The sequence below is a fragment of the Gossypium raimondii genome, chromosome 4 (assembly GCF_025698545.1).
Source record: "Gossypium raimondii isolate GPD5lz chromosome 4, ASM2569854v1, whole genome shotgun sequence".
NCBI classification, from domain to species: Eukaryota; Viridiplantae; Streptophyta; class Magnoliopsida; order Malvales; family Malvaceae; genus Gossypium; species Gossypium raimondii.
Genome location: NC_068568.1, coordinates 9,035,006 through 9,046,896, shown reverse-complemented (window position 1 = coordinate 9,046,896; position 11,891 = coordinate 9,035,006). Strand labels below are relative to the sequence as shown.

The following is an 11,891-nucleotide window of genomic DNA, read 5'->3' as shown; positions in this document are numbered from 1 at the left end:
ATTCTGAGAAAGGAAAATTTACTCGTTATCACCTCAGGCAAATCAGCATCCTCCTTTACTTTCATCACATAAGCTCGAGCTAACACTCCATAATTTGGCTTACTAACATTTTTCCTCAATACTCCCTGCATTGAACTAGACTTTGCTGCCATTCCTGATCTAGTCTCTTATTGAAAATTTTGAGGTCCTCGAATAGACTATTTTGTGCTCGCTTCAATTTTAGATGGAAAATCATTAAGTAAGTGATATTTGGATCCATATCTATAACATGCCCCTAAACACTTTCTGCATTCTCCACCATGATTTTTACCACAATAATCGCATACATTGCTCATCATTCCAGAACCACCAGAGCTTGCCATCAAAGCATTTGATCTATTGAATCATTCACGATTGAAACCTGTAAACTGCAAATCCCTTCTTGAAACTGGGTAGATCTGACCTCTAGGTCTTTTAAAACTTGCTAAAGGTGAAGGGTTTAACCTTTCCCACTTCATCCTTTCCCTTTCAAGATTCCTACTTCTATCTCTGATGACCGTTTCTATCTTATGGGCCTTAGCTATCATTGCTCAAGAGTTTTACATTCAGAAGCTCCCACTAATACACAAATTTTATCCCTTAATCCCCACTCAAATTTATCACACGTTTCCTTTTCTATCTGAAATATGTTCCTTGCATAATGACTAAGTCTAAGGAATTCTTGCTCATATTCCATAACAGACATTCTACCTCATCTTAAATATAGAGATTCCTTCCTCATTTGTTTAACATACATCTAGTTTACATATCTTTCCCTAAACTTTTCCAGAAAGAAATCTCAGCCAATCATTTCTTCAAGAGTTACGCTAACCAAGGTTTCACACCTTAGATAAGTTTTCCCTTCTAACAATGATATAGCACACAAAAGACTATCTTCAGGAGTACATTTCAATTCTTTTATCACTCTACATAAACGAGATAACCATTGTTCAACCACAATGGGATCATCACCTTTATCACCAAGAAACTCTACGGATAAAATTATAACTAAGTTTTGACTCTTCATTTATTAATTACAATACTATTTAATAATTGTGACATTCCACTAAAGTACCATGATTGAACTCTCGCTATTATATATCATTAGGAAATCAACTTAATAAATGTTTGTCCAATGACCTTGTCATAAGAGTGTTACCCTTATAGAATATCCTTAACCTTTTTGGGTTAAATCTATTCATCCAATATAACTATATTTTATGTCACGTTATGTAATACATCATCTTTCATGAAAAAATTCAATTACTAACAAATAGTTATTAAGTCATTTTTTCCTAGACAAATCACACGTCGTCGCATTACTTTTTCATTTATCATGTAATGTCAATGAAAGGACATCATTTACCCTTTATTGGACTATGAAGTCCACTATTGTAAATGAAGCTATGTTATGAAAAAGTTGTATACCCAACATACTAGCTTTCTGCTCTTTAGTTATTTGAACTTGGGCTTTTAATACATCAAAATATACAACTCATGCACACATAATCAATCACTTAGTCAGGATCGAGGTAAGCCACACTATGAACTTCACAAGTGAATTAATCCATAACTAGATCTAGAATTAATTCAACTTGGGTCCTATCCGATGTATTGTCAATTTAGACAATCACATCTATGCCTCTATTAAATTGTAGGAGTAATCCACTTCGATATCCAAGACAATGTATCTTCCCTTTTGGACTTGATAAACGGCTAATAGTCTTTTAATCAATATGCTCAATTTTGATTTATCAGATTATGAATCTTTTAGATTACTTATCAATACAAGTTGTCTTTTCGTATTATGATCTATCCACGTAATGCAACTTAGCATTAGTTAAATACTAGGCAATCAATGAGTCAATATTTGCTTACATTTTGCTTTACGTGTAAAAAATGTTGAGTACAAATACAAACAATATTAATATGAATAATGGAATTTTATTTAAACCAATTTGTTCGAAAAATACTAGTATAAATGACGAAAAAACTACACTTAGGGTACTAAATCCTAACACTAAAATGCAATAAATTGTTTAAAGAAAGAATTTGAGATGAAATATCTTGGAAAAACAAAGTTTTGTACAGAAAGATCAATAGATGTATGAACTTAAATATTTTTGCAAAGATTTTAAAGAAATTCTATATGGATAAAGCACATTAAATACTCAAATAGTTGTAAGATCACTAGATCTAAGTAAAGACTCCTTTCGTCCTTATGAAAATAAAGAAGAGCTACTTGTTCTTAAAGTATCATATCTTAGTGCTAAAAGGGCATAAATGTATCTTGCAAACAACACACAATTTGATACAACATTTGTTGTAAGTTTGTAAGTTTATCTTTTCTCTAGTACTCAAGCATTGGAATGGGATTAAGGATATATTTAAATATCTCATAGGACAATTGGTATAGGCTTGTTTTATTCAAATGATTAAAAGTCTCAATAAGTTGGCTTTATAGATGTTGGATGTTTATCATATTAACATAGAGATCGATATCAAATGGGATATTTATTTACATGTGACGGTATAATCATATCATGACATTCAATAAAACAAATATTAGTTATTGTCTCTTCAAATCATGTAGAAATAATTGCAATGTATATGGCGCACCAAGAATGTGTTTGGCCATGACTTTTGATTTAATATATCCGTAAGATATGTAATTTACCTCTACAAAAAAGCATGTCAACTATATTAGTTGAAGATAATGCAACATATATAGCTTAATGAAGGAGGATACATAAAACGAGACAATACGACACATATTTCACCAAAATTATCATTCACTAAAAATATTAAAAGAAAGGTGATATAGAAGTTGATAAATTCACTATAATAATATTTGACAGATTTATTCTTCAAGGCATTACCAACTGCAACATTTGAAAAGTTAATTTATGAAATTAGAATGTGTTGACTCAAAATTGTTAAGTGGCGCCAACTTTCATGTCATCAACTTATCATATTATCCATCACATCAACACAAAGTTAATAGCATTAGGGCTTTCATGGAAGTGTATAATTTGAGGGCTTAATTGATTACTTGTTTTTTCTATTATAGGCTCACCTGTAGGCTCAATTGATTATTAAATTACTTATAACGGTTTTTCATTATATTAAGCATTGAAATTTTAAAGTAAAGTATAGTTCCAAACAAATATTTTTCAATCTAACTATCAACTTTAGCGGCAATTGCCGGCTTAGGTAAGAAGTACTTAAAATACTTATAAATCCATACATGGTTAGAAACAAACCATGTCAAATTCAAGGCATTTGACACCAAAACGGATGACTTGATTGATAAAATGAGTTGACTGAAATGAGATATTAATTTGAAGATTTAATTGAAAAGCTTTGAAGTTGAAGATCAATTTAAAAGTTAACATATGATTTAGAGACTTTTATTGAAAATAACCCAAATATAATTATAAATTGGATTGCACTCACCATTTATATTTAAAAAGAATTGTATATCCCTCCATTCAAATCATCATATTTATTACACAACAAAGATTTAAATAGAAAAAGCATATGATATAATCATATATTTCTTTGATATATATATTTAGAGGTAGTTATGAGGAGCCAATCAGGAGCTCCAACACGTGAAAGAAAGAGTGGCAGTAGCAAATTATGGTGATCCCCAGCTAACCTACTCATCTAAATACTAACGGAATCTATATTCAAAGAAAAGAGTACCAATGGCATATTGCTTGCCATTTGTATAACATAGAGAAAAACAAATTTATTAGGCCATTAATTCCAATCCATGGCTTCCTCTGCTCGAACCGTTGAGGAAATCTTCAAAGATTACACTGCTCGAAGAACCGCCATCCTTCGTGCTTTAACTTTGGGTAATCCTTTCCTGTTTTTCCCTCTCTCTTTATATCTCTTTAACGTTACCCTTCTTTTCTTCTCTCAGATGTAGATCACTTTTATGGACTCTGTGGTCCAGGTATTTCCAGATCTCATCAACTTGTTTTGTCTTTGCATGTCCATTTTTCTCAATTTCCTCTTTAATTCACGTTACTCATATATAGAAAGAATTTCTGGATACATCAAATTGTAATAATAATAGCAATGAAGTTACTGGAGATTCAAGTTGTTTGATTTACAAAAGCTTTTTTGTTTGGGTTATAGATAGAGAGAATTTATGCCTTTATGGGCATCCGAATGAAAGCTGGGAAGTTAGTCTGCCAGCAGAAGAAGTTCCAGCAGAGCTTCCTGAGCCCGCCCTTGGTATCAATTTCGCTAGAGATGGAATGAACCGTAAAGATTGGTTGTCCTTGGTTGCTGTCCATAGTGATTCCTGGTTGATTTCCCTCGCTTTCTATCTTGCTGCTCGTCTTAACCGTAATGAAAGGTACTACTAACTTCGTTTCTGAGTTTTATTTTGTTCTCAATTTTGGTAGAAATCTATCAAGGAGGGATTCTTTCCCTTTTTCCCACTTCAAATCCGGTGTTTGTGTAATGATGGTTCCCAGGTTTTAGGGTTTAAGCTCTAATAACCATTATGCAATACAAGTTTAATAGCTATTCATAAGTATGATAGGTCCTACACATATGAATGATGATTACTGTATTGAAAAAGTAATGGAGAGGATCTCAACCCAGTTTTTAGATTATGCAAGACTGGAAAGCAATTGCACAAGTAGTTTCTTGTTACTTGATATATACATGCATAAGTCTCGTGCCTAATGTTTCATAAGCTTCCTGTTTATAGAATATACAAATTATATTTGTTCATTATGATTTCGCTTTACAGGAAACGTCTATTTAGTATGATGAACGATCTGCCTACAGTCTTTGAGGTTGTAACTGAAAGGAAACCTGTTAAAGATAAACCAAGTATAGAGAGTGGGAGCAAATCTCAGGGCAGCACTAAGGTTAATCACTGAAAAAACTTTCTTTCGGGCCTGATTAGTGCAATTTTTGGATTAATTGAGGCATGGATAGCATGATAGCAAGCCTAATATTCCCTACAAGAAAGAAAGATTTTCTTGTGATGCAGGGTGCTTGATCATTTAGTATTTTCTGTTTCCAACTGTGTTCTTCATTTTCTAGAGATCGAGTGATGGACAAGTGAAAAGCAATCCTAAGATTGCTGATGCGGATTACAAGGACAATGAAGATGAACACGGAGAAACACTATGCGGTAGCTGCGGTGGAAATTACAATGCGGATGAGTTTTGGATTGGGTGTGATGTTTGTGAGAGGTGGTTCCATGGAAAATGTGTTAAAATAACACCAGCTAAAGCTGAGAGCATTAAGCAGTATAAATGTCCATCTTGCAGCATGAGGAGCGGCAGGCACTGATAGTCGGAAATGGTAAGAACAGGACATGATCCATCTCAATGGCTGACAAAGTAGTATAGCAAATACTCGTGTTAGGTAACTAATGTTTGAAGTTTATATCATCAAAATGTAAGTTTATGGTAAATGATTTGAAGTCAATGGAAGTTCTACTTCCTTACTGATACCTTTATTTGCATTCAACTCATTAGAATTTGTTAATTTGTAGCAATTTGTCCGTACGCTGGCACATTGAGGTGGTCTTTTAGACCTAAGAGATCGATTGAATTAAAACGTTCTGAAGTTCTACTCTTAAATAATTACGACAATTTAGGACATCCTTTGATCCTATCAATATGTTCTTAGAGCTTATCATCAACTCGACCTATTATCGCTCCAACCTCTTTATAACCTCTCACAGACCAGTACCACAAGGCAAATGCTCTTTATAATCTCCCTCAAATAAGTACCACAAAGCAAATGGTCGAGAGCTATAATAGAACGCCATCCTAGTTGCCCCGATGGCTTTAGCTAAAGAACGCTTCAGATGGACTGGAGTAAAGAGCTTCATTATTGGTGGGAGGAAACAGTTAATAGGCTCAGTCATGAATGATGCTATTTTATTGAGGTTAAAGGAAATTTGATGATAAACATCGAAGCTCAGGTAAGAATCCTTTAGAAACTTAGCCACCCCTGCCCCCAACAAAAGCTACCGAATCAGTCTACCATATCGTCACTGCCTTCGTCTGTGTGTAGTCCTGAGTCAAATGGAATGGATTTCTGAACCCACTCGGAGGCTGACAAAAAATGAAATAACAACCCAAGCTCTGAAAAAGCCTGGAGTTGAAGATAATTGGCATCATTTAATCCAAATGCCTCCAATGGGGAAAATAAAAAACATACTTCTTAAAGCGGAAGAAAATAGCAGCTTTCCCTGGAGTATGCTAAAGTACTACTTGATTCAATTCAATCCCGTGTTCATGTTGTCAAATGTCAACCAGAAACAATATACCGAAAAGTTGGTAGTGCCTTCCTAACTTAATTATGGCCACAAAGACAAATTAACATTAGCAGAGTGAAGGAGACGAACAAGATTGTAATCCACTAGCATCAAACCCCGTTTAATGCAGAGGCCTCTCTCCCTCCCCTCCCCATACAATCACAAGTGATACGAGAAAGCAAAGTCTAAGATATACAAGGAAAGAACTTGATCTACTTACGTTTTCTTGCATGGTTGAATTAAACCAACAGCTAGTACGATTCTACTCATTCCCCAAATTCAGAGAACCATCCTTCATCAGCTTTATGCTTAGACTGTTGAATCTCCCTCTCGAGTAATGTCGAGATGCCTTTCTCCAATCTGTACCAGTTTTCATCATGGCTGCAAATTCATCATAGCTGATGCGCCCATCCTGCATTTACAAAATCATAATATTGTCAGTTAAACTAGAACATGGTCATATGAATTTATTGGTGAAGAAATATTGGATCACCTTGTCAGTGTCCACTTCTTGGAAGATGTCATTTGCAACATTTGTACAATCATCTGCTCCATCCTCCATCAATGCATCCCGAAGCTCATCGGGCTCAATAAAACCATTGCCATCTTTATCAAAGTAAGAAAAGGCCTTCCGAAGATGCTCATCATTGGCCATTCTTTGCAGATGGAGAGAAACAGCAAGAAACTCCCCATAGTCCAATGTTCCCTTCCCATTAGCATCAACCTGTTGTCAATACGAACCTTTTAGAATTAAAAATGGGAAGTAACATGACCTAAGCTACGATGCCACTATTTTTGTTAATGTGGATGTTCAAATGCAGCCAAAGGTAGCTATCAGATTCAAATTTGATGAACGTTTAGGAATGAGATAAAAGGAGGGGGAAGTAGCACTAGCAATTGACTCTAGTATTAAAATATCAGAAAAGTACAACCACAGAAACAACTAAAAGTAAAATCTTTGATCAATACCATACAAATCCTTCACGAAAACAATCTTAGGCTTTGCTTAATAGGAAAGATGAAAAACTAGAGGGGGAGAAAAATAGAAAGAAAATATATTATTATTCTTTCCATTAGTGTGTGCTTGGTAAGAAAAATGGAAAAATGAAAAGAAAATTAATTTTCTTTATATCCAATGCTAGTTAGAGTTGAAAAAGAACAGGAAAGAAAATCACATTTAGAAAATGCATAATCTTGTAAAATGCACACTAAACTTCCACCTTTCTTAATTAGAAATAATTGGTTTAATGCATTATGAAGGAAAATGGTCATCTATCCTATTTTCTTTCGTCTCATTTTTCCTTCCTACCAAGCAAACTTAAAATTTATTTTCTTTCCATTTTTCCACTCTTCATCCATCCTTCCACTTTTTCACTCAACCAAGCACATCCAAGTTTGCGAAGTAAAAGCTGAATACCCTACGGTCCAAAAGATTAGTCTATTCTTACAAAAACTAAACCAGGTTCTTGCTTATCTGCTTGGAAAATCTAGTCACACTAGGAAATCTTAGCCTCCCAATTACATGGTTTTTGTCAGTGCAAATTTAAAATTGCAGGAGGTGAGGACACTGGCGGCCAAAGGCCGTCCACTCCAACTTGTTACTTGACCATACATCGAACTACTTTAAGAACATACTCCAGTGGGGGGAAAAGAAGAGAAAGGTAGCAGACAATAATGTTAATACTAACAAATAAAGTTACTGTAAGAGACAACAGGAGATACCAAATAGGTGGCCTCCAATCTACTCAAATAAGTTCCAATAATAACATGCCTAGGTCAACTAATACTTATGAAGTATTGACTACACTCTGAAAAGGTATATTGAATGAGAAACAGAAAGAAATTTGACTGCTATTTTGCTAGGAATTAGTACAAACCAATAAAAATAAAACATCATAATACTTGTTAATTTATGGCAGAGTGTAAACCATAACACACTCACAGCTTCAATGAGCATCTGCACCTCAGGCTCTGCAAGCTGTGAACCATAATTTTTAAATCCGGCTTTCAGCTCTTCGACCGAAACAATGCCATCATTGTCAGTGTCCATTTTATTGAACATAACTTTGATATCTTCAACTTCTTCAACGGATAAGAACTCAGCAATAACCTAAATCAAATTACCTTTTAAGATTCCTTTAGCTATGAAAGAAAAATAATAAATGATCTAGCAAAATTCTTAGTAGTAATGAACCAACCCGTAGGGCTTTTCTTTTGAATCTGTTCATCATTGAAAATTGTTTAAGCCTTGACTTAACAACATCACCAAGAGGCACATTGGGGGCTTTTTTAGCGTTTTGGAGCCAAGGATGCTCTGTGAAAAGAGGAAACATAGATTTAGGCAAACTATCAGTAATTATTAACATTTGATGTAGAGCAAATCAGGAACATAGATCTTGGTATTTTAAAGGAACCATGGAAAGCTCATATTAGTAAGGTTTTAAGTGTTATATTTGAAGATGAAGAAAAGGAACATTAATCATGAAAGGATGCGCCTAAATGCCTATGCATCTCCATCCACCTCCCTTCCCTGAAACATGCACAAGAGGAGTAGCACAGAGGAAATGTCAGTACCAAGCACTTGCTTTGCAGTAAGCCGGAGCTTTGGGTCTGGTTCCAACATTTGTCGGACTAGACTCTTAGCACTCTCTGAAATATTTGGCCATGGATCCCGTTTGAAATCTATTAACCCACGAAGAATTGCCTGTGCAACACCTTGTTCAGACTCTGCATAAAAAACAGGTAGGAATAACAATTGAACTCACTCTGAAACATCATACATCACACATCCACCATATATGCATGCATCCACATGGGGACAAAGGAACTCAACAAAAAGACACTTACCAGCCCAAAAAGGAGGAACCCCACACAACAAAATATAGAGAATGACTCCTGCACTCCATATATCAATTTCTTGCCCATAATTCCGTTTGAGAACCTCAGGAGCCATATAATATGGACTTCCAACTATCTCAGAGAATCGTTCCCCTGAAATTTACACATTGTAGGCTTTAGAACACAGTACTAAAGAATAAAATCTACAACCAGCAAGAATAAAAAGAAAAGTGGTCAAACAGTAAGTAGACAGACTTCATACTATTTAGCATAATACTTGCTCTTCCATACCTCTACCAGTATCCCCACACCACATCGTGCCAAACCATGCAGGCTTTTTTTCTTTTTTTTTTTTGCAAACAAAAACTGAGAAATTATTGACAAGATAGAAGAATCCTTAATTTGATGGTTATATTTGAAAATTATAAGCAAAACTTTTTTGAACAAGAAACCATCAACTTGCTGTGCCTGCTACTCCAGTTTACAAGCAATGGAAGTATATAAAGAATTTATAAAAATCAGACTCATCCACATCTTTGGCAATAGGAGAAAATCTTCACAAAACCAAAGCAGACAAAAGGTTTTATAGCACACTAAAGCATCCCAGACATCAGACCATTCATATGACAGAAGGGAAATCTACTAAATTTGAGACGCTTCAGCAAGAGAGGTTAACCAGTTATACCCCATGACTACCCACCATATGAAATGGGAAATTTTGTATCAACCAAACAAAGCTACAGTTCAGAGTTTCTCTTAGTGTGAACACAAAGATATATTTATAGAAAGTGCCAGGTACAAAAATGACTAACAATAACCATTATGCATCTGTATGAAGGAAAAAGATTGGAACTTAGAATCAGATCACTGCAATGTGCAGCCGTTTCCAAATCTAAAACTTATAGTGAGCACAAATGTCTAGTCTCATGCAACGAAGGAGAGGAAAATATATATTTTAATGATAAGAAAAGATATGATCAAAGAATCAAGAGTTTCTTGATTGGGATGGATAATGAATACCAACATAAGTAACTAACAGATAAAAACAAAACTAAAACAACTGTAAGAGAAAAAAGAGAAGTGGGCTCAACACTTCCACAATGAGAGGAAAAAATCAAAAGTGATTCTGATGCAGAATCAATGGTAAATGAGAAAACTACTTTAACAAAGGTCAAACCATGCACTATCTCATTCTTAGGTTTGTTAATTTCAGGTAAAATAAGTGGCTAGGAACATTGATCCGAAGGAAAAGCACACAAAAGCTACCTTTAAAGCATGAGCAAATAAAATTGTTAAAGTGCGTATTTCGTCACTACAAACACCATAAACAAATAAAAGCACGCAGACTACAGCCATCAGCATGTCCAATCTGAGAAACTTATATCATTCTTTATGTACTTCATGTTTGGAGTCAAATATGTTGTGACAAAATCAAAACTCGGGAGGGCAGATTACTATATCTGCTAACTGATTAAATAAATTCAAGTTGCTCCGTAATAATTCTGGCTAATATGGTGCATTCTTAAAAAGGCACTCACTTGTTTATGCATTTAAATTTCAAACAACTTACCAGGCTTGAAAAATATCGATAACCCAAAATCTATAGCTTTTAAGGGCGAATTCTCTTTCTTATTAGCGAACAAAAAATTCTCAGGCTTCAAATCTCTATGAATCACTCCATGCTTATGGCAAAGCTGAACCACTTCCACAATCGTCCTTGTAACTGCCGCGGCGGCTCTCTCCGTGTAATGTCCTCTGGCGACGATCCTATCAAAAAGCTCACCACCTTCGCAAAGCTCCATCACCAAATGAACCGCATTGTCGTCCTCGCAAGCTTCTTTCAAGCTCACGATACTAGAATTCTTCGGCAAATGCTTCATAATGGCAACTTCTCGCCTCACATCTTCGATGTCCACGGCAGTCCGGAGTTTCCTCTTCGAGATCGACTTACACGCGAGCAACTCGCGCGTGCCTCGATCGATGCAAAGATAAGTAACGCCGAACTCTCCCCGGCCGAGCTCACGATCCACGAGGTACTTCTCCTCGATGTTCTCCTTGGGAACTCCATTGAGCACGGTGATCGGTGGCTTCTGCTTGGAAACGGAATCTTTACGGCCATGATCGTGACCGGAGAAGTTCGATTTAACGTCTTCCCTAGCTACCGCCGCTGGAGATCTACAACAATTCCCCATTCTGCCAAAAACGCAGCCTTTATCCTTCGTCCGGATCTCGTGGAACCAAAATCCAAAAGAAAACCCTAACTAAAAATGCTTAGCTAGGGCATCACATTATAGTTAAAAAAAAAAAGAAACAAACTAAACAAACAAGCCCTATCTTCCTAGCTTCTGCTCCTATAGAGGGAATCGAAGTAAAAGAGAGTGATTCAAAAAGAAAGAGATTTTGGAATTAGAGAACAGTACGGCAGCGGAGCAGCAGACACTTTAGTAAGAGTTTTCGTCTTTTGATATTTTTATTTTAGTTCTCATTTTTATAATCTTAAAAAAATAATCAAATTAATATCATCCAGTTAGGTTGAGGGAAGAGAAGTTTGTTACTCTTTAAGATTGAATTTACGATTAATAAAAAAGCATTTCAAGAATTTTGATATTATTTAGAATTTAAATCTAATTAAAAATTTAATATAATTATTAAATATCGAAAAATTTTAGTAAAAAGAGAAAAAGAAAATTTTTAATCTTTTGTTTAACTGTGGATGTTGTTTGGTTCTCTGAAT

The 11,891-nt window shown here is 35.1% G+C and overlaps 2 protein-coding genes across 2 annotated transcripts; one reads left to right on the top strand and one right to left on the bottom strand.

Moving 5' to 3' along the window:
• The first annotated feature begins 3,634 nt into the window (after positions 1–3,634).
• LOC105779795 (PHD finger protein ALFIN-LIKE 1) lies at positions 3,635–5,622 on the top strand. The gene is made up of 5 exons (XM_012603722.2): positions 3,635–3,881; positions 3,950–3,982; positions 4,168–4,390; positions 4,793–4,913; positions 5,092–5,622. Exons 1-5 carry the CDS (start codon positions 3,797–3,799, stop codon positions 5,341–5,343), a joined length of 714 nt encoding a protein of 237 aa, XP_012459176.1. The 5' UTR covers positions 3,635–3,796; the 3' UTR covers positions 5,344–5,622.
• A 637-nt stretch (positions 5,623–6,259) lies between these two features.
• Positions 6,260–11,639, bottom strand: LOC105779794 (calcium-dependent protein kinase 13). The gene is made up of 7 exons (XM_012603721.2): positions 10,728–11,639; positions 9,167–9,310; positions 8,894–9,046; positions 8,518–8,633; positions 8,262–8,429; positions 6,813–7,043; positions 6,260–6,731 (listed from the first exon to the last, which is right to left on the bottom strand). Exons 1-7 carry the CDS (start codon positions 11,347–11,349, stop codon positions 6,582–6,584), a joined length of 1,584 nt encoding a protein of 527 aa, XP_012459175.1. The 5' UTR covers positions 11,350–11,639; the 3' UTR covers positions 6,260–6,581.
• Between the last annotated feature and the right edge of the window lie 252 nt (positions 11,640–11,891).